At 32.5% G+C, this 22594-nt stretch overlaps 1 protein-coding gene across 2 annotated transcripts in view; it reads left to right on the plus strand.

Annotated features, from left to right (window-relative positions):
- ex (expanded) overlaps positions 1-20602 on the plus strand; it is a 70446-nt gene extending 49844 nt beyond the window's left edge. Inside the window, exons 5-8 of one of the 2 annotated variants that reach the window (XM_065500445.1) lie at positions 15324-15403; positions 15483-19530; positions 19592-19969; positions 20029-20205. In XM_065500445.1, the coding sequence (XP_065356517.1) occupies positions 15324-15403; positions 15483-19530; positions 19592-19969; positions 20029-20063 (4541 nt within the window). In that variant the 3' untranslated portion in view covers positions 20064-20205. Of the gene's footprint in view, positions 1-15323; positions 15404-15482; positions 19531-19591 lie in introns of both variants that reach the window. The other variant, XM_065500444.1, reaches the window with a different exon arrangement.
- Positions 20603-22594: the final 1992 nt, after the last annotated feature.

Raw genomic sequence — 22594 nt, forward strand, 5'->3', positions numbered from 1 at the left:
GAATGTTTACAAAAAAGGCTGCTTCCATTCATAAGACTTCATAATGTGTCCACTTATTTTTGGCCTGACTTGGCATCCAGTCACTATGGCAAACAAGCCCTTGAGTGGTACAAGAACAATAATGTGGTATTTGTACCAAGAGAGGCAAATCCTCCAAACTGCCCGGAGCTAAGGCCAGTGGAGAGATATTGGGCTCTTGTTAAAAGAGAATTGAAGAGTACAAAAAAGGTGTCCAAAAGTGTGGTAGATTTTAAACGGAGATGGACTACATGTTCGAGCAAAGTGACAGAAAGCACTATAAAAACGTTAATGGAAGGGTTTCCGAAAAAGGTTCAAAATTTCATCACTAGTGATTAAAACTATAAAAATAATTTTTTTTGTAAATTGTAATAATAATTTCAATCAAATAAAAAAAAAATTAAAGCTGTAAGTTTAGTGGTTTCTTTTTTATAAACATATATGTATGTTAAGAATTTTTCGATCTCACTCCTTAGACATTCTTCCCCATAGTTATTGATTATTTAATTTGTTAATGCCTGAATTGAGCAGAATTTTATTTCATTCAGCCATTTAACACTTTTTCGCCTAACAACACAACACAACATTAAGTCTTTGGATTTTTCTGTGTATTTAAAAAAGAAACATGTGCTTCAACCGTTTCTTTTATATTTTTTTTTTCATCTGCTCTTAACAAATTTGGCTTTAAACTTAACATTTTTTTGGTATTTCATTTGATTACTAGCAAGCAACCAACACAAAAATATGTGTTTTTTTTGTTGTTGGGTTTTGGCAAAAATGCTGCAAAAACTATTTATAAAATTATATGATGCTGGAAAAAATAAAGCAAAATAAATAAAGAACCCCAAAAAAAAGACAAAAATTTATACTGTATACTTAGAAGTTTTAAGCAACAGAAGAAAAAAATCATTACAAACATATCGAAAGAAAAAAAAATAAATTCACATTTAAAATAAATTTTTTTTGGATGAAATTTTTCTGCTGATGCTTAAACTGGCGTATCCCAAAATACAACAACAATCCAAGACACTATCATATACAAACCTGTATTCAACATACATAGAATTTCTGTTGGATGGATGGTGGCTTGAAATAAACCATAGACTTACTTATACTGGTTCTTTTTGGAGAGGTTGTTGTGTTCCTTATTTTTATTATTTTTTCTCTTTTTGTTTTTTTTTGCACAAAAAAAGATGATGCTGCATGTTGCATGCATGCAAAGGCCATTTAAAACATTATGAACAGCAACATAAAGAACTACATACAACGAAAAGAAAAAAGTACTAAAATTTATAAACTAAAATAAAAAACTAAATGTATAAACGAAAAAAACACTGCAGCAGCAACAAAACTTTAGAACGTTTAAACATTTCAAAAACTGAAGACAAAAAGTATGAAAAAAATGGGACAGACATGGATGAAAGGAAGGACGGACGGAGGTATGGGATGCTTGTAATGTACCACAAAAAAATGAAATGAAAAAAAAACACATACAAACAGTGTGTCTGTTTGAATGGTTGGACGGACGGCTGGACAGACAGACAAACAAGTCATACTCTTACATACCTAAACATAAGACGCGTGTTCAGTAATTCAGGTAGCTGTTGTGCATTGCTTTAATACAACCGCAAGCAAGCGTGCCGTTTGATGCTTTTGCTGCATCAGCTACAGCTATAGCAACAGCGACAATAACATCAACAACTAATATGTTAAGGAACGTAAATTTTAGAATCTGGCAGTTAAGTGTTCATGAAAAATATCTCTTCTCTGCCTCGTCCGTCCTCATTCCCCTCTTGTCTTCTCAATTATTATATACTTTTCTTGGCAAAGGTATGCTTTATGTAAAGACTGGTGTATGAAATGTAAAGCCAGAATGAAAAAAAAAGAAGTTTGTCTTCTCTGGTACGAGTATTTTTAGGTTTATTAAACTGCATACCAGTTAAGTTTTTTTTTCTTGGTTTTCTGTTTTTGGTTGAAAGTTTTGTTTTTCCTGTTGGTTTTTTTTTGTTGTTGATCATCATCATTATTACTTTTCAGCATGCACAAATGTAACAAAATAAATTTTAAATGTTTGAATAGTTTTTTTTTGTTTTTGTTATTTTTAAAAAGTTCTTCTTACTGTCTTCCTGTTGCATAAGTTAAGAGCTGTACCACAAAAACAACAAAAATGGTATTGAATTTTTTTCAACACTTTCTAATTAGATGTGCCTGCCAGCTTTTTTTCTTTGTTTTTGCCAGGCTATGAAATATTTGCCATTCTAATTTGTTGTTGTTGTTTTAGAGTTTTAGTTTTGAAAGAAAAATTAGATCCATGTTAAATTTAGACAGTCTAAAATGTTTCGAACTCTGTATTGATGGTATTTAAAGATAAATTGATTTATTTTTATTGAAACAGCTATGTAGAAAGGTAGATATACTTGACAAAATTACTTAGTTTTCTTTGTTAACAGAATAATACTTTCAAGTAGAATGCTTTGTATTTGATTTTCCAAAGATTTTGTTACTAAGGAGTGCGACTATAAAAAATGTATTTATGATTAAATTAAGTGGGAATTGAAATAAAAATCTTTTATTGTTAAATTTGTGTACAGTTACAGTTAAACAGTTGTAATAATTTTTTTTAAATATTTTTTTAAAATAACCTCCATAATTAATTTTGGAAAAATGTTCACTGATATTTATAGTACCAACTGTTAATTTGTATTAAAAATGTGAAGTGATTTTAAACACTACTGCGATCTACTTTATCTAGCTCATGTCCGTCTTTCTGTTGATATTATTTGGTGCCTTTCCGAAGGCACTAAACAACTTGCACACATGATATTATATCAATTTATCGGGTATACTCCTTGTAATCTTGATTGCAAATAGTATTGTATATAGTCATGTCAATTGTCTTGATTATAGTCATACGGTAACATAGAGACGAGACGTAATTGTCAAAAACCTAAGTCTGTTGTCAAAAACCTAACTCTTGCTACAACAAAATACATGGTAGTCAATGTATTTTGTTGTTGTATCAGAAAAATTATTTTTTGTATTTTTGTTTGACAAATAGAAGTGTCTCTAACTATGTATAATTCTCTATGATTATAGTCTTGTAAATTATCTTGAATATACGAAAGTCTTGTCAATAGTATTACCTATAGACAAGTCATTAGTCTTGACTATAGTTAAGTCAATGACTATCGAATTCTCAATAGTCATGTTAATAGTATTGACTGTAGTCTTGACTTAAACTTATCTTGTCTATAATCCTGTTAATAGTCTTGACTATATGACTATAATCTTTTTAATAATATTGACTGTAGTTTTGACTGAAAATAGTATTGTATATAGTCATGTCAATTGTCTTGACTATAGTCTTGTAAATTGTCTTGAATATATGTAAGTATTGTCAATAGTCTTGCCGATAGGCAAGTCAATAGTCTTGACTATAGATAAGTCAATGACTATCGAATTTTCAATAGTCTTAACTATAGACAAGCCAATGACAATAGTCTTGTTAATAGTATTGACCTAAAATAGTCTTGTCTATAATCCTTTTAATAGTCTAGGCTATAGTCTTGACTATAGACAAGTCAATGACTATAGTCTTGTCAATAATATTGACTATTAAAAGTCAATGAGTATAGTCTAGTTAATAATATTGATTATAGTCTAGACTATATATAAGTCAATGACTATAGTTTTGTCGACAGTCTAGACTATAGACAAGTCTATGACTATCATCTTCTCAATAGTCTTGACTATAGGCAAGTCAATGACTATAGCCTTGTTATTATTATTGACTGTAGTCTTGACTGTAAATTTTCTTGTCTATAATCCTGTCAATAGTCTTGACTATAGTCTTATCAATTGTCTTGACTATAGACAAGTCAGTAAATAGGTAAAATCGGCCCACTAATGGCAGAGACATATACGACTACCTCTATTTTAGAATAATTTGGAATTTCAGAGACTTTTTCAATCCTTTAGCGGGTAGAAAAAGCTATAATTTTGATGGTTGCAGCTAAATCAAACAATTTATTAATTGATATCAACAATTTCGTAATTAAATTTTTTATTTATGTTTTAAAAAATTGATAACTCTTATTTTAAAACTTTAGTACAATATAAATTTATTCAAAGTATTGGCCATTTGTAAGCTGTGACTTTTTCCAATCTTTCTGGCAACATATGGATTCTGAGCCAAAAGAACTGCTCAGCTTTTGAGCTCTCAGAGAGCGCTTTCTGATTTGATCGAAAAAAATAGTAGTCGGACTTGGCAAGGTGTGGACTATAAGGCGGATGAGGGAAAACTTCCCAAACACTTCATTCTAAATAGTTTTTAATAGATATTACAGCATGTAGTCGAGCGTTGACATGATATAATATTAGGGTTTCATGTCAGGTATTTTTCGGCAAATGCTCAGATTTCAGCAGCTTATAATAGATAGGACCATTTTGCTACCACCAAATACAGAGCATTACCTCAGATTCATGGATATTTGTCTTTGGTATCGATTTGGCTGGTCGGCCGGGCTTCAAATTCGACCTCTTAATCTTCGGTATATCGTAATGGATCCATTTTTCATCACAAGTAATGGTACGGTGCGTTTAAGCAGAATTTCAGTTATACAAAACGTCTTTCAAGGTCTCTTGGCTTCAATTTATTTCACAGCTTTTGGATTAATCCTGCTTCTCGCAAACGAAATTCGAAATTGCTGTTTGAGTAGCTAGCAATGTTTTTGCAAGCTCTTGTAGAGTTTTAAAACAATCTTCATGGATTAATGCCTCCAATTCTTGGTCTTCAAACGATTTTGGCTGGCCTAAGCGATCTTTGTCTTCCGTGTCAAAATCACTACTTCTGAACCATCACAAACCATCTCTCACACATTGAAACCGATGGAAAACATTCACCATAGGCTTTGGTGAGCAACCGGTGTGCTTTGCGACTCATTTATCAAATTAAAGAAGTAAAGCAAAACTTCCCGCATATGACCCTTTGTTGCCACAAAATTCAACATTTTCGTAGCAACAAAAAATAATATTTTGTTTACAGTTTATATAAATAAGTGAGAATAAATACAGCTATGGACCCTTCAAAAACCGCATTCTAAAGATATGCTATCTATTGTAAATCCCGCATTTTTAAGTCATGTACCTAAAATAAATTATTGATTAATATTCTCAAATACGGAGTTTTGAATTTGTTTAGAGCAGTGGTCGGCCCTCAAAAACTTAAATTTTGATGACTAAATTTTAAGGAAATACCTATGAGTTTGAAATAAAGTTTGATTTTATAAACATTACTTCAAAACAAACAAGCTTTCTAATCATTTTTAAAAAAAATTCCAACAATTATAATTTATTTTCCACAACAAACCCATTTAATTTGAATTCTGTTTTTAATAATATTCATTTTTTGTTTTGTTTTAGTTTAATATGGAAAAAAATCATAATAAAACAAATTAAAATAAAAAAAAAAATACACAAAGCTAGAAACTAGAAACAAAATTATATAGTAGATGCTGATGATAATAATAAAAATACCATGTCATCGATTTTGCTGATGAACTACTTTAAGACATCTTTTATTTTATTATTTTTATATTGTATTCTTTTTCTGCTTTTGTGGCTGTAATATTTTTTAATCAATAACCAAACAAACTATACTCTACTCTTAAATAAAATTGAAATAAAAAATAAAAAAAAATCCAGCAGCAGTAGTAGCAATATAAATATGGCCAAGTGAAGGCAAAATAAGCACTTTCTTCTTTTATTAGGTTGAATACAGTACAGTGATTGATAAAGTGTGAGAACACAATCATTTTTTTGTAAAATTTAAAAATACATAAGAAATTTATATATATTTTAGTCCAAGATAACATAACTTTAGGACGTTACATTATATTTCAATAAATATGAAGTCATCTGAAAGGTTTTAATGTTGTCTAATGTTTCCATACTAAATATGAGAAGTCTGGTTTTGCAATTCAAAGTTATGACACCTAGAACGTAAACCCATTTTCATAAACAAAATTTTTAAAATGCCAACATTGAACTACAAAAAACAGAGACAGACTTTTAAGCCTTTTCGTTTCAAATTATTATAAAATTCTGGCAGACATTTACAACTTGACGAACACTTTTTTGTCTCACTGTAAGCTTAAATTGTATGCTTGCTGCTAAAGCCTGCATGTGTGTGTTTTCATATGCTGCTGCTGCTGTTGTGTAGTATGTTTGTAACATTTTTTGTTTTTGTTAAGAGGAGTAATAAGCAGAGCTATTTTTTAATGGAATCTTTAGCTACTGGTACTACTCGTTGTTGTTTGCTGTTGTTGTTACTAAAAGTGGCTGGTTTTCACCAAAGCACACGCGCCTCTTACGTTGAAGCTCCCCCTCTCATTTAACCTGACAACACCAACTAACAACAAGAACAACAACAACTATACATAATCACCACCATCGTCATCTTCATCATTTTCATGATCATCATGACCAAAACCAAACCAACAACAGCATCATCAGCAACATCATCGTCATCTGTTGATTGTGCATAAAATGCCACTCCACTCCATTCTACTCCACTATTAAAATAAGCAACAACAAAAACAACAACAAAAATCTGTGGTATTGTTTGGCTCAATGGCTTGTTTGTCTTATTGCTGCTGCCTCTGTTGTTGTTGCTGTTCTTATTGTAGTTTATTGTAGATTCTTTATTGTTTTGTTTTTCATTTCGTTTTGTTCATTTTGTTAAGAATGCCTTTGGTTAACAAAAAAAAAACTACAAAAACAACTTAAACAATAAAAAAAAGTTACAAATAAACAAAAAACAACAACAGCAACAAAAATACTACAAAAAATTTGTTATTTTGCTTCTGTATTACTGATGCTTGATTACAATAATATTGATGATGTTGCATTTAATGCTAACGCTGCACAGTGGGCTCGACATTTTTCAGATGAATTGTTGAAAAAAAAAATAACTTTTTAAAATACGTTAAAATAGCATCTATGTGTTGAATGCTCACCGCTCATTAAGAAAGCAGATTTACTTAAAATACTGAAATCTTTACAATAATATCTATAACTTTCGCGAAAATACTGGGATTGAAGTTTAAGTAAATCGCCTCTATAGTTGATTCCGTTACCTTTTTGGACGAGGTGGTCCACTTACGCTTTAAATCGGACATGTGAAATGAAAAGTTTTTTCATAGTTTCATAGTGTTTCTGATTCTCGTTTAGTGATAAATTTAAATGTTTTCATATGAAAAGAACAATTGGAATGAAAAATCATTAAAAGAACGGGAATCGCAATTTGTGTAATTGTGTTATGATAATATGAAAAGTTTTTATGAAAACGAAAATGAATTTTTTTTTCATTTCACCGTTTAACAGAACGAGAATTGTCCCCCTGGGTCATCTTTCCTTTGTTCTTTAATTCTTTTTTTACAAGAGCCCAATACCTTTCCACTGGAAGTTCTGGACAGTTGGGTGGATTTGCCTCTCGTGGTAAAAAATTATCATTATTGTTTGAATACCAATCAAGTCCTTTTTTCCAAAGTGACATGGTGTCAAATCGGGCCAGAAATATGAAGCCGTTTTTGTAAACACTCAGTAATATATATTTCTGTGTTTATCGTGCTTGATGTCATAAATGATTGGCTTCTTTTGCAACAACTGCAAATGGCTTGTCCCACAAGAAACTTCAGGGATTTTTGTGTGTTTTTATACCCTTCAACTTCGTGAGAAGGGTATATATAAGTTTGTCATTCCGTTTGTAATTTCCACAATATAATTTTCAGACCCTATAAACTATAAATATTCTGGATCCTTACAGATAGCGGAGTCGATTAAGCCATGTCCGCCTGTCTGTCTGTTCGTCCGTCTGTCAGTTGAAACCAAGTTAAAATCAGCAAAATCGGTATTTTAACCCAATTTTTTTTTCACCAAAAAAAATTTAAAACACAAAAATAATATTTTTTAAAATTTAAAAATATTTAAAATTTCAAAATAACAATTCGAAAAAAAAACTCCAAAAAATTAAAAAAAACAACTTTGGAAAATTTTGTTTACCTAAAAATATTTAAAATTTGTATTTTGAAGTATAATTTGGTGAAGGGACAACCGAATATAGCTCTCTTAATTGTATTGTTAATGAACCTCCTCCTTCACCTCCTCCATCAGCCACATAAAAATCTTGACCAGAATATTGTTAAAAGTCTGCCAGTACATAAGTTTCATCATTCATCCCACAGCAGGTGTATTTTTTTATAAAATTTGACCTCATTTTTTTCGCTCGTTCTTTTGCTTCTAAGTTCTTCACCGCATTGAGATCTGTAACTTTCTGAACTTTACACGACTTCAACTCAGCATTAGTTCAGTTCTAGTTCAGTTCTAGTTCAGTTCTAGTTCAGTTCTAGTTCAGTTCTAGTTCAGTTCTAGTTCAGTTCTAGTTCAGTTCTAGTTCAGTTCTAGTTCAGTTCTAGTTCAGTTCTAGTTCAGTTCTAGTTCAGTTCTAGTTCAGTTCTAGTTCAGTTCTAGTTCAGTTCTAGTTCAGTTCTAGTTCAGTTCTAGTTCAGTTCTAGTTCAGTTCTAGTTCAGTTCTAGTTCAGTTCTAGTTCAGTTCTAGTTCAGTTCTAGTTCAGTTCTAGTTCAGTTCTAGTTCAGTTCTAGTTCAGTTCTAGTTCAGTTCTAGTTCAGTTCTAGTTCAGTTCTAGTTCAGTTCTAGTTCAGTTCTAGTTCAGTTCTAGTTCAGTTCTAGTTCAGTTCTAGTTCAGTTCTAGTTCAGTTCTAGTTCAGTTCTAGTTCAGTTCTAGTTCAGTTCTAGTTCAGTTCTAGTTCAGTTCTAGTTCAGTTCTAGTTCAGTTCTAGTTCAGTTCTAGTTCAGTTCTAGTTCAGTTCTAGTTCAGTTCTAGTTCAGTTCTAGTTCAGTTCTAGTTCAGTTCTAGTTCAGTTCTAGTTCAGTTCTAGTTCAGTTCTAGTTCAGTTCTAGTTCAGTTCTAGTTCAGTTCTAGTTCAGTTCTAGTTCAGTTCTAGTTCAGTTCTAGTTCAGTTCTAGTTCTAGTTCAGTTCTAGTTCAGTTCTAGTTCAGTTCTAGTTCAGTTCTAGTTCAGTTCTAGTTCAGTTCTAGTTCAGTTCTAGTTCAGTTCTAGTTCAGTTCTAGTTCAGTTCTAGTTCAGTTCTAGTTCAGTTCTAGTTCAGTTCTAGTTCAGTTCTAGTTCAGTTCTAGTTCAGTTCTAGTTCAGTTCTAGTTCAGTTCTAGTTCAGTTCTAGTTCAGTTCTAGTTCAGTTCTAGTTCAGTTCTAGTTCAGTTCTAGTTCAGTTCTAGTTCAGTTCTAGTTCAGTTCTAGTTCAGTTCTAGTTCAGTTCTAGTTCAGTTCTAGTTCAGTTCTAGTTCAGTTCTAGTTCAGTTCTAGTTCAGTTCTAGTTCAGTTCTAGTTCAGTTCTAGTTCAGTTCTAGTTCAGTTCTAGTTCAGTTCTAGTGCAGTTCTGGTTCTGATCGGTTAACGGAATGGTCTTTTATCAGAAATTAAAATAATTTTTTGTTCACATTGTTTTACATTTTTGTATTCATTAACCCCACTGTATGTTGTTTGTGCATATTGCAGCAGCATATTTTTATTTCTTTTTACACACTAACATTAAACAATCTCATATATGTATATACGTTGTATATATGTACATATGATCATCAACTTAGAATATACAAAAAAAAATAACAAACCATCCTTCTTGTTGTTTAAAATAATGATCATTATCTCGTAATAATAATGATCATCATTTGGCTGGTTGTTGATTTTTTATTATAAATTTTCGTGAAAACAAACTTAACATTCCATTGTATCTTTCTTTTGCTCAATGCGTGTCTTGTGTGTAGAACAAAAAAAATTATGCAGCAGATGCTTAATTTTTTTTCAACGACTTCTTTGGTTTTTGTGTTTTGTTTGCCAACGTTAAAGATTTTTGAAATATTCTTTTTGGATTCCTGGGTGTTGTTTGTTGTTGTTGATTTGTTCTTCAACATGATTGCGTGAATTGTGTGTCTGTTAAACCTTATATTTTATATTTTTTTATTTTATTGTAAGTACCCTACAACACCTTTAGGGACTTACTTACTTTAATTAAAAACTAAAACAACACTAAATACAATTTAAGACTTACTCAACAAAAATGCAATAAATAATCTTTGAAAATTTAGTTTTTTAAACAAAAATTTGGAAAGAATTCAAATAAATTGTGGCAATTTGTTTTAATCTTATAACTAGAAAACAACCAAACAGTATCCCAGTAATAATGATGAACAAATAACCAAAAACTCACACCTGCTTTTATTTTTCAACAACAATTTGTTGGTTGTTTTGACTGGATGCTGTTTTTCAAAACCATAAAAATACCCCCAAAAAATATGCAGACCGTCATTGAAATAAATTTTAATTTGTAGTGTTTTTTTTATCAGCATACACACACACATACTTAGACTCATAAAAACATCAGTGGAAATTTAAATTCCAGGTTCCAATTTATAAAAAAACCCAGCATTGCATTTGGTACCCCCAAGAAAAGTTACCTTACTTATACAAGTATTTAAAAAAATTGTTTGTGTTTTTTTTGTTTGGTATTTTTTAAGTATTTTTGGTGTTCTCTAACCTGTTTTGGTTTTTGGACATCATTTTGATGGTTGTCTTATAGTTTTTTTTTTATTTTTGTATTTTTTTGGCTTTTGGTGTTTTTTGATGGTAACTATTAACAAAAGGCATTGAAGATGACTCTCTTAACATGCCAACCACCAGTCAATGTATTCATATGTCTTGTATGCAGCTGCTTTTATTTTAAGTGTTTTTTTTTCAAGATGCTACAATTTTTTGGAGGCTGTTGCACGAATTTTAATAAATGTTGTTTTGGTTTTTGTTATATTTTTTTTTTGTAATGGAATAACTCATTTCATATGCAGAGTTTTTTAAATACATGTATTTGTTACAAAGAAAAAAAATTAATTACCAAATTATAATTAAGTTAAGGTCTACTTTAAATGTCACTACACCTCTTTTTTCAGAATTAAATTAATGCATAGTGTTCATAAACTCAATAGATTTTGCTTTGGCAATGTCGAAAGTTCATTATTGCGTGACAATGCTTTTCAAAATGTTTTTCAAATTAAAGAAGTAAAGCAAAACTTCCCGCATATGACGTTTTGTTGGTACACAATTCTACACTTTCGAGGCAAAAAAACTTTGTTGTTTACACGATAATATTCAATAACTAAGTGAGAATAAACGACAGATACGTACCTTCCAAAATGACATCAAAAACAAAAACCGCGTTCAAATGCCACGCCATCTATTGTAAATACCGCATTTTTAAATCATACACCCAATATTACGACTATATTTGATCATAATATGAGATTTTATAATACTAATAGTGATCATAATATGTTTGGACTACAATCATAAATCTTATCATACATAATATGTATATTGCTCTCAGATTATGTTTACCACAACCATGTTTTTTCTCTGCGTGTATTGTCTTTGTTTCTTTAAAATATTTTTTCTAAAATTTAACTTTAAAATAAATTTATTCGAATATTGGATTAATCGACAATATTTGATCGAATAATTTTTTATTCCAAATTAAAAAATTGTATTCATTCGAATATAAAACAAATTTGTTCCTCGATTGTTTGAATTTTTTGTATTCGAATGAATCAGGGGACAGCTGGTCTACCACATTTTACAAAATGGTATTAAAAATACTACTTAAATTATTAAAAATACATTTTTTTTTAAAGTAGTATAAATATTTCTACTACTATCTAGAAACAGTAGTAGAAATACTACTTTTTAGAAAAAGTAGTAAAAATACTACTTTTTAGAAAAAGTAGTAAAAATACTACTTTTAGAAAAAGTAAAAATACTACTTTTTGTAATAAGTACTTTTTAGAAAAGGTAGTAGAAATACTACTTTTTGGAATAAGCTATTTTTAGAAAAAGTAGTAGAAATACTACTTTTTTTTAAAAAGTAGTAGAAATACTACTTTTTAAAAAAAGTAGTAAAAATACTACTTTTTTAAAAAAGTAGTAGAAATACCTTTAGTATAAATTCTACTTTTTAGAAAAAGTGTTTCTACTCCTTTTTTAGAAAAAAATACTACTAAAGATAGTACTTTTTAAAAACAATAGAAGAAAAACTAGTAAAAACACTACTTTTTAGAAAAAGTAGAATTTATACTAAAAGTATTTCTACTACTTTTTTTAAAAAGTAGTATTTTTACTACTTTTTTTAAAAAGTAGTATTTCTACTACTTTTTTTAAAAAAAGTAGTATTTCTACTACTTTTTCTAAAAATAGCTTATTCCAAAAAGTAGTTTTTTAGAAAAAGTAGTAAAAATATTACTTTTTGTAATAAGTACTTTTTAGAAAAGGTAGTAGAAATACTGCTTTTTGGAATAAGCTATTTTTAGAAATAGTAGTAGAAATACTACTTTTTAAAAAAAGTAGTAGAAATACTTTTAGTATAAATTCTACTTTTTAGAAAAAGTGTTTCTACTCCTTTTTTAGAAAAAATACTAATAAAGATAGTCCTTTTAAAAACAATAGTAGAAATACTACTTTTTTTTAGAAAAAAAAATAGTGGAAATATTACTAAAAATACTACTTTTATAAAAAAGTTGAAGAAATACTACTTTAAAAAAATAGTAGAAATACTACTTTTTTGGAAAAAGTAGTATTAATACTACTTTTTGGAAAAAGTAGTGAAAATAATACTTTTTTTAAACCTGTAGTAGAAATACCAAAACAAATATTTTTGGGTAGAAAGGGAGTACATATTAAACATATTAAATTGATTTTTTGTGTATGTAAATATGTAATTCTACGTATTTTGACTATGTTTATCTCATGTGGGATACTATCGTAGTATTTTTGTTTATATTTTTATGTGACTGTCAGGAACTAGTGATTTTACGTATCATTTAGGGTCAGCACTTGTTACAGAATTAGCAATATCTTAAAATGATAAATCTACTACTAGTAATACTGGTGACTGTCCCCAACTATTGATTTATCACTGTCTGGTGCAAAGTAGTCAAGGGGTTCACAACAACTCTCCAAAGATTAAAAAATAACTATTTTTGAAGTGCACTTCTAGATACTACCCTCTAGGTTACCTAAAGATACTAAAGTGACAATTGATTTCACGTTAGGTTACATGAGCTGTCAGTATAATTAAGCAAAAATAAAATTAAATGTATGAGAATTATATCAACACAATTTGTATAAAACCAGTTTGTATTACTTACAAAAAAAGTGTAAAAGAAATAACCAAAGTGACTACACTCTAGATTACTTAGAGGCACTTAAATGACAATTGTCTTCACGCTAGATATTGGTCCATATAATGTAACCAATTGATTTATCTCTGCACTGAAAAGAGTGTCAAATGACCTAAAATATATAAATTATAGTCAGCTAACTGATAAGACATTAGTGGAAATTACTGTATATAAAGAATACATTTACTACTTGCTTAACTGCTGCTATATGACCGTTTAAACATTTTTACAATTTGAAAATTCCACTTAAGTTGTTTGATCAAAAGTCCACAGATATGTATTTAATAAATTAAATTAAAGATTTTAGTCATGAATATTTTTTTAAATAAATTGTTATGTTCTCAGTTCAAAAATCTGAATGTTTGAAATGAGTCACTGCCTGACTCTGATACCGGACATAGTTTTTACATGACAATTCATATAGTCTTTAAAATGCGTCTAACTAAAAAAGTAACTGACTGAATCATAATGTGTATAGTTAGTTTATCAAGAATACACTATAATTAAAACTTTTAAAAACCAAAAAGAAACATTTAGTAAAACATAATATTTAACATAACAAAATTGGAGAAAAAAAGAAAGTAAAATTTTAACAACAAAAACAAAATCAATTAAGTTTAAATTTCAAATATACAAAACATTTAAACTGATTATGTGGGGTATATAAATTAACCAAAAATCATAAATTAATTATATATACAGGGCGTATTTGTGTTAAATTAAAGCCTTCCCTTAAACATGAATGTTTGGATTTTTTCAAAATGAATTTCGAACATTGACAATAATTTCAAATGGAAAACGGGCATTTGTAGTATCTTCTGTTAAATTTAAGCTGAATTTTTGTTTTGTTTTGAAATTGTTGTTATTTTAGCTGTTGTTGTAAGTTCGAATTTAAAAGCTCAAACATTAACGGTCATGCCCTTGAGATTTTTATCTCTTGTTAATTTTTTTCCATCTCCATAGATTTTGTTGTTGTTGTGTTTGGTTGAATTGATCATGTTGTTGTACAAAAAGATACTGTGTACCCAGAATGAATACTCTACTCTGTAGAAACGTACACACAGGTTGTGTTAAATTATTGTGGGGAGTGAATGAGTGTGTGTAGTATTATTTTGGTTTTTTGTTTTTTTTTTTATTTTTTATTTTCGTTAACAGAAAAATATGTTAAAATTTAGTTTTCATACAATTTAAAACTGACATTTTAACAAAACCCACCTTGTATTCTGTAACACAAAAATAACAACAAAAAAACTAAAGAAAAAAATTCAATCTTTATAGATTGAAGAGCCTGGCTCTGACATTTTGTTATTTGCTGATGTTGTTGTTGTAGTTTTAGTATTCCTTGATCCAAAAGATCAGTTTTATATGTGTGCCTCTCAAACTGAATGTATGGTCTGTCAGTGTTTTATGTTGCTGGTATGTGTGTGTCTGTCATTCTGTCAAAATGACATAAGGTGTTGTTGTTTGGAATGATTGTTATTTTTTTTTTGTTCATTCTTTCATTTATTCATGTTATTGTTGTTGTATTGTAGGATTTTTATTTGATTTTCTTGGCCGGAAATTTCATGCCATCAAATTATACCCCGAAAAAAAAACGTTTTAATTTAAAATTCTGATTAGTTTTCTGTCTGGTTTGGGTCATACAAATGAAAAAAAAACACATTGTACATAGATTGTTGGAGCCTGAAAAAATGTTTTGTTTCTTCTGTCTTAATGGTCTTTAAATTCCTTCTAAAAAACAGAAAGCAGAACATTAAGAATGAATTTATACAAAATGACCTTGATGGTTTAAGTTTTAAAAATTAAACAGTTTCAGAGTTGGATCGAGTTAAGACTATGGGGAGGAGTAAGATTTAAATTAAATTAACCTCAAGTTATCTTATATCTATTTCTATTTGTTGATCTCTTCTTAAAATTTAAATTTTGTTTATCAATTATTTTTCAAATTGCTTAATAATATTTCTTTCTCTCTCTCTCATTACAGATGGCGAATATATGTTTGCCGATCCCGAGAGCAAGCTCTCCAAATATGGTCCAAAAAGTTGGCGTTCCTCACACACTCATGTAACTAACTAAAAACACAATACTCATCTCTCTAACATTATAGAAATTTATTTAAAACTAATTCTCTCTCTGATTTCAGGGTCTAGATGCCAATGGGCGACCCCTCTTAGAGTTACATTTTCGGGTGCAATTCTACATCGAGAGCCCGTTTATGTTAAAAGATGAAACCACCCGTCACAATTATTACCTACAACTAAAATACAATGCCCTACAGCGTGACATACCCCGTGAATATGCCGAACAATCGATGATTTTATTAGCTGGTCTAGCGTTGCAAGCAGATTTAGGAGATGCACCCTGTATTGGCAGTAACAATAGTAATAGCAGTGGAGGCAGCGGCATAATAAGTGGAGGTAGCGACACAAAGACATCAGTGGATTTAAATGACAGCAAGTTGGATGGTGCGTCTGGGGAGCAGAAAATTAGTAAAACTTCATCTTCATCCTCAGCTACTACCACATTACCAAAGATTAGTAAACGAGCTAATATGGTAAATGAAAGAGTGTTACGTTTATCTAGCTATATGGCTTCTACGCGGGAAAATGTTATGGGTATGGATGGTCTGAAACGTGTTTTGGGAGCAGCTAAAACACCTCTCTCGCCATCTTCCTCATCATCGTCCATAAGTCGTGGACCCAGTAATGCTTCCACCAATGCTTCCGTCTCCACAACTGCCAGCTCTTGTAATGAATATTTTCGTTTGGAAGACTATCTGCCCGAACATTTGAGAACCGCTTGGGCTGCCAGTGCCTTAAGGGCCTGTCATCGGGAAAATCGTGGCCTTACACCAGCCGATGCTGAGTTGCATTACATACAACAAGCCTGTCTGGTGCACGAATGCATTAATGCTCATACATTTCGCATGCGCATGAGTAAGAGTGAAATTGGTCCCGGTAATTCTTGGTTTGTAGTCTATGCCAAGGGTATTAAAATATTTGGCGCCGGAACTGGACCCGATGGCCAACAGCAACAAATAACATTTCTGTGGCCCAACATTACTAAGCTGTCGTTTGAGAGGAAAAAGTTCGAAATAAGATCGGGAGAAAGTAAAATAACTCTTTATGCCACATCGGATGAGAAAAATAAAATGCTTTTGACTTTATGCAAAGAGACACATCAATTTAGTATGAAAATTGCTGCCCGACTCAAGGAGGTCATCAAGCGTGAGGAAGAGGAAAGTGACTGTTTACATGCTTGCTATGCTTATTCCCGTAGTTTACATCTGCCTACGTATAAAAATAAAAACGATCAAAGAATATCAGTTATATCCAGCACTAGTTCGAATACGACATCGGGTATAGTAAGTGATCGTGTGCATTCGGAAGATGAGTTGGAAATAATGATCAACTCACCACCAGCTCCCATAGCTGCTCCCTCAACCGAGAGTTTAGCTTTGGCTCATTTGCTGGACAGGCCTAGTGTGAGCAGACAAACGTCTTCAGTGGGCCAGGTGTCACTTAAGGATTTGGAGGAGCAATTGGCCGCTCTCACGGTAAGACAACAACAGCAGAGTCAACGCAATTCACCCACAGAGTTAAGTAATACCTCTTCCACGGGTAATTCAACCTCAACCAGCGGTTCTTCTATACCCACCTCCAAAGGTCAGCGTAATAACAATGACTCTTCCACGGACTCTCCCTCGTCACAACATAATATTGGCTCTCAGTGCTCCTCCACCTGTAGTACGGTGGTAGTGGCTTCCTCAACAAATGACAATAACACTTCCTTGTCTACTTTGGCGGTAAGAACAGGTTTAAATACATCCGACTCAAATCACCAAAGGAAAAACTCCACTTCTTCCAGTTTGGAATTGGGTTTCAGTCACACGGCCCAAAATTCCACCCTAAGCGAGCCAGAGTCATCATGTATAGATCACGATTTTATAACATCGACTCGAGATGAAACCGAAAGTGTTTCGGGTGTTTACACCTTGGTGCATGCGGTAGCTCCCACTGAGACTTCAGGTGTTTATACCATGCACAGCAGTGAAATGACCGGACAATCATCGGAAATAGCTGAATCGGAGAAAAGCTCTCATTATGGCATATTTCAGCCTTCGCAAAGTAAGATCAGTGAAGAACACATGCGCATGGAGCACAGCAAACTACAGGATTCAGTAGATGGTGGCAACTATCATGGCAAACGTATGAAAAACATAGATTTTCGCTTGAGATCCGATTCGAATATCAGTACCTCTGATTCGTTTCGAGGTGATGGTAGTGATCCGGCCGATATGAAACATACGCTGCTCTCAGCCGAAGAACTCACGGATTTAATAGTGGGCCGAGGCTCGTATCCTAATCGTAAGACTGTGTCAAGCACTTTAGATTCGGATTGCGATTATGTTACGCTGCCATTGTCAATGACCGGAGAATCCTATATACAGGGTCATCAAGATACCGCACCCACTGAGGATCATGTGGAGGATTTAATAAGTGATTTATTGCCCACAGATCCGCCAGCACCGCCCAAACGAGTGGACAGCAATATGCCTAATTTAAGCAATATTAGAACACGTTCTCCACCACCTTACAACGCCCGACACCAGAAAACAGGTCTGTGCGGTCCTCCCATACGTCCCATTTCAAGCAATATTCCCCCAGCCACGACCAATACACCACTTAATTTGCCTGTTATTAAGCCACCTACCCCCAATCATGTGCCATTATCTTTAACAGATACAAAACCGTTAGTGAAACCTCTGCTTATAGCGAAACCTCCAACACCACCCATACAGCCACCCGCCATTAAACGCAGAGATCCACCACCCTATCCGGCAGCCTCTAAACCTAGACCAACATCCTTGATATCGGTGGCCTCATCCACATCATCGCTAAACCAACCAGGCTCAAATGTATTCACAAATGTAGGAGGTTCCATGACTTCCCTGAAATCAGAAGAAATAACAGCTCGTTTTATAACCACCAGGCCACAAATAAACATATTAAAAGCGCAAACCTTTATTGTCAATGAAAATACCAAACCCAGCTATGCAGCTCCAACAAACTGTTCGTCAGCGGCCTCCTCGACGGGATCAATATGTAGCCATCATATACCCAGCCATTTATCACAACATTCGGTGCCTAATTCCAACTATGTATCGGGCTCACAAGCCTCCTTGAATCTTCATCATCCGTTGAACTCTACACCCACAACACCTACGCAACCAAACAACATGTCACACAATTCAATGAGCGGTCATCATCATGTAGCAACAGCTGGTGTACTTCCCAATCCCATGGGCATACCCATGGTATCCTATAGCATTCACGGAGGTCACAAAAGCATGTCATCTCTGCATCAGCATCAGCAACAGCAACCACCTCCGCCACCACCACCTTATCCAGCTGAGCTTAAGCAAACGGCACCAAGAACCTGTGTCTTGTTGCCGGTAATCAAACCGAGGCAATACTTGCCGCCGCCTCCACCCAGTCTTCCACGACAGCCACCTCCACCACCGCCTACACAACTGGCGGGTCTCTATTCCAGCTCTTTGGCACGCAAACAATTAGAACTCTACCAGCAACAGCTGTACAGTGATGTGGACTATGTCATATATCCCCTGCAGGATCCAGCCGTCAGTCAACAGGAATATCTAGATGCCAAACAGGGTTCCATACTGGCGGCAATGGCTCAAACACCACCGCCTCCTCATGCCCATCACCATCATCATCCCTATTTGGCGGCCTATCATCATGCAGCCGCTTCTCAGGCCTGGGAAGCATGTAAAGGTCATGCTATCTACCGTAGCACTCCCTATTTACCATTGGCTCTTTCCACCCATTCACGTTATGCCTCCACGCAAAATCTCTCGGATTCCTATGTCCAACTGCCGAGTGCCTATTCGCCCATGTACAGCCCCTCAATGGCCAGTATTTGTTCGTCTTATGAACCACCACCACCGCCACCTTTGCATCCGGCACATTTGCATGCAGCCGCAGCTGCTGCCGTGGTCAATCCTACACCAGCGCCACTGTTCGCACGATCACGTTCAGACGATAATATTCTGAATACGCTCGACTCGATGCCGAAAGTGAAACGTCTGCCGCCGCCACCTCCACCGCCGTACGTGGACAGACGGCTGAAGAAGCCTCCAATGCCGGCACCCACAGAAAGACCACCACCAAGTAAGTGCATACATTTTATGATTTTTTGAAATGTTTTATTAATATTGCTCCCATTTGACAGTACCTTCCAAGCCCATACCCCACATGAGTAGCGGCGGATCAATAAGCATTCCAAATGAATCAATTATCACAACAACTACACGCAGTCAGTTGCCACCACGTAAACCCATTACGCTAAGTGTGCCACGAAACGGAGCCATTCATATGACAAAAACTTCCAGTGGAGCACAATGGGCTGGAGAACGACCCAAACCCGATATGCTACTAGGACGTGGTGGACAAAATACCAATATTCTGGCACAACTGCAAGCCTCGGCAGCAGCCGCCAAACAAAATCAATTACATATGGCCGCCACAAATGGTTCATCATCATCAACCACTTCTACAGCCAACACTCCAACACCCAATGAATTCGACATCGCTCTATTGAGAGAGAAAAGTAAGCATTTAGATTTACCCTTAATATCTGCTCTCTGCAATGATCGTTCCCTACTCAAGCAAACAAAAGTACTGGCACATCCAAGAAATCCTAAACAAGGACTAAGCAATACAACCCTAAGCGGTACCACTTCTACCAGTCCCACCTTGTCGACAACTTCAACAATATTAGGAGATAACGGACATATGATTAATAAATTATCATTACCCAGCCTAAGTCTACACCACAATAATGGATCATCCACAACAACAATAAGCTCAACATCATCGGGCAGTTTGACAGCAGCACCAACAACCGGCACGGTAACAGCAACTTCCTCTAGCAAATTACTGGCAACGGCCGTGGCCAAATCCCGTAAAACGTCTATAAGTCATAGACATCCCAATGACAAATTGCCACCATTACCCATGCAATTGGCCGAGGCCAACAACTATGTTATGGATCCAGCAATATTAAAACATCATAAGAGCTACAATTCTCATACATAACAACAACTACAAAAACCAATTTGAAGAACAGCGGTGGCAAATTTCGCAATTTTCGTCGTTTAAATTAACCTAAAAATAATATATAAATATTGAAAGGTATTCGTTTTCGTTAACAGTAAATATAAAGATAAAAATCGTCTCTAAACCTTGTGAAAACAGTTCCATTACAAAAATAACCAACCAGCAGTATTACAAAAAGTAAGTTTTTGAAAATAGAAAAACTTTTACCACAATTTTAAAATGATTTATTTTGAGTAAAGATGAAAGAAAAAATTATAAATTTTATATAAATTCTCAACACACTTTTTTATGTTTGTGGTGGAAATTATCAAGATGTTTTACTAACTTTAACCCAAAAAAAAAACTAAATTATGAAAGCAAAAATTGTTTACTATTTAACTAAAAAGAATCTAACACCGAGAGCAAGTCAGTTGATAGTTAGAGGTTTTGAGAGACGTTTTCAGTTTGGACGATATACCTTTCTTAAATAATGTATTGAAATTAAATTGACGAGATTTTGTCATTGATGGGCATTTGAAATTATGTATGGCGACATCTTTTATTGGGATTTAGATCTGCAAGCGAATTACTGCATTCGATATCGAGCATGAAATCATAATTACGATATCGTAATCCTTTATCGATATGCAATTTCTTTCAATTACGCATGCGGTAATTTGGCTCCTGTTTTTATGGTTAGTACTAAAGTTGTTAAATGTCGGATATATTTTTTTTTTGGGTACTCGATACAACTCAATTCTTTTAAAAACTGAATTTAACATTTTAAAATTCTTATACCAAAAACAGAGTTGCACTGACAAATATTGAAGATTTTCCCCTTATTGTACTGAAAAATACAACTCTGAAGTTACAGAGTTGTTACTTTTTGGTATAGAGTACCGGGTTAAATGAGTAACCTTTAGTACCCTAATGTTTTTATTTAAATTTCCATGTTTAACATATTTTCCAAATTTTTTTTTATTAAACAAACAGTATTTTCTCTTTTGCTATGCAAAAATTAGTTTTAACTATTTGCTGTGCAAAATTTTAACAAATTCAAATCATTTTTTCTATTAAAGAAGACTTGGTTTGAAATCATTTTAGCATTAACAGTTATTTTTAAAATGTTATGACTTTAAATTTGTCCGAATTCAGAAAGTGTTTACAAAGTTTTATGAAATTGTTTTTTTTTATTTTTTATAGAAATTGTTACAAAATCTTTTACATCAAAAATCTTGCTATTTCAAAAAGAAAAACATAATTACATCTTCGTATTGACTATATTTTAATTCGTAAGTGTAACAAAATTTGTTACATTTACGAATTAAGTACTTTTTTGGACAATGCTGAAATTTTGAAGTCTATTTCAGAAAATGAGGACAACTATTAAAAAGGAAAGTTTTTTACCACAAAATGTTTAACATTTAAAAAGAAATGATTCACATAAACGATACTTCATTGGATAGTAGTCCAAGTTTTATAATGAAAAATTTGTATTGAATTAAAAAATCAAATTGAAATTTTGAATCAGCAATTCAATCCCTAAATCAATTCACAAAAACAAATTCTTAAGCTTTATTCATAGGCTTTTATTTGTATGGAGTTAAATCATAGTTGAGTTAATTCAGAATAAAATTCATTCATTTATTGAATGTTTAAATTTTTGTTAATTCAAATCTAATACAAATTGAATTAAAATATTTTTCCTTCATTCAATTTTGTGTTTGTTTAGCTTATAATCATTTACAAAATGAATTGAAAAAAATCTAAAGCCTTTTTGTAATAGATTTGAATTGAAAAATATAATGGATTTGAATTGCAGAAGACTTGAATGATTCAGTAAGGAATTAATTCTATAAAGAATGAATTCTCAAAGGAATGAATATTACTTTAGCTTCATTCATAGTATTTTATTTGAATAGAATTTATTCATTGTTGAATTAATTCATATTAAAATTCATTCATTCATCGAATAATTGAATTTTTGTTAATTTAAATCTAGTACAAATTGAATGAAAATATTTTTTCCTCATTCATGAATTGAAAAAGAATTGTCTAAAGCCTTTTTGTAATAGATTTAAATTGAATAGAAAACATGAATCAATCAATACTTTGTAATGGATTTGAATTAAAGAAA

This window comes from Calliphora vicina, chromosome 2 (genome assembly GCF_958450345.1).
Source record: "Calliphora vicina chromosome 2, idCalVici1.1, whole genome shotgun sequence".
Classification (NCBI taxonomy): Eukaryota; Metazoa; Arthropoda; class Insecta; order Diptera; family Calliphoridae; genus Calliphora; species Calliphora vicina.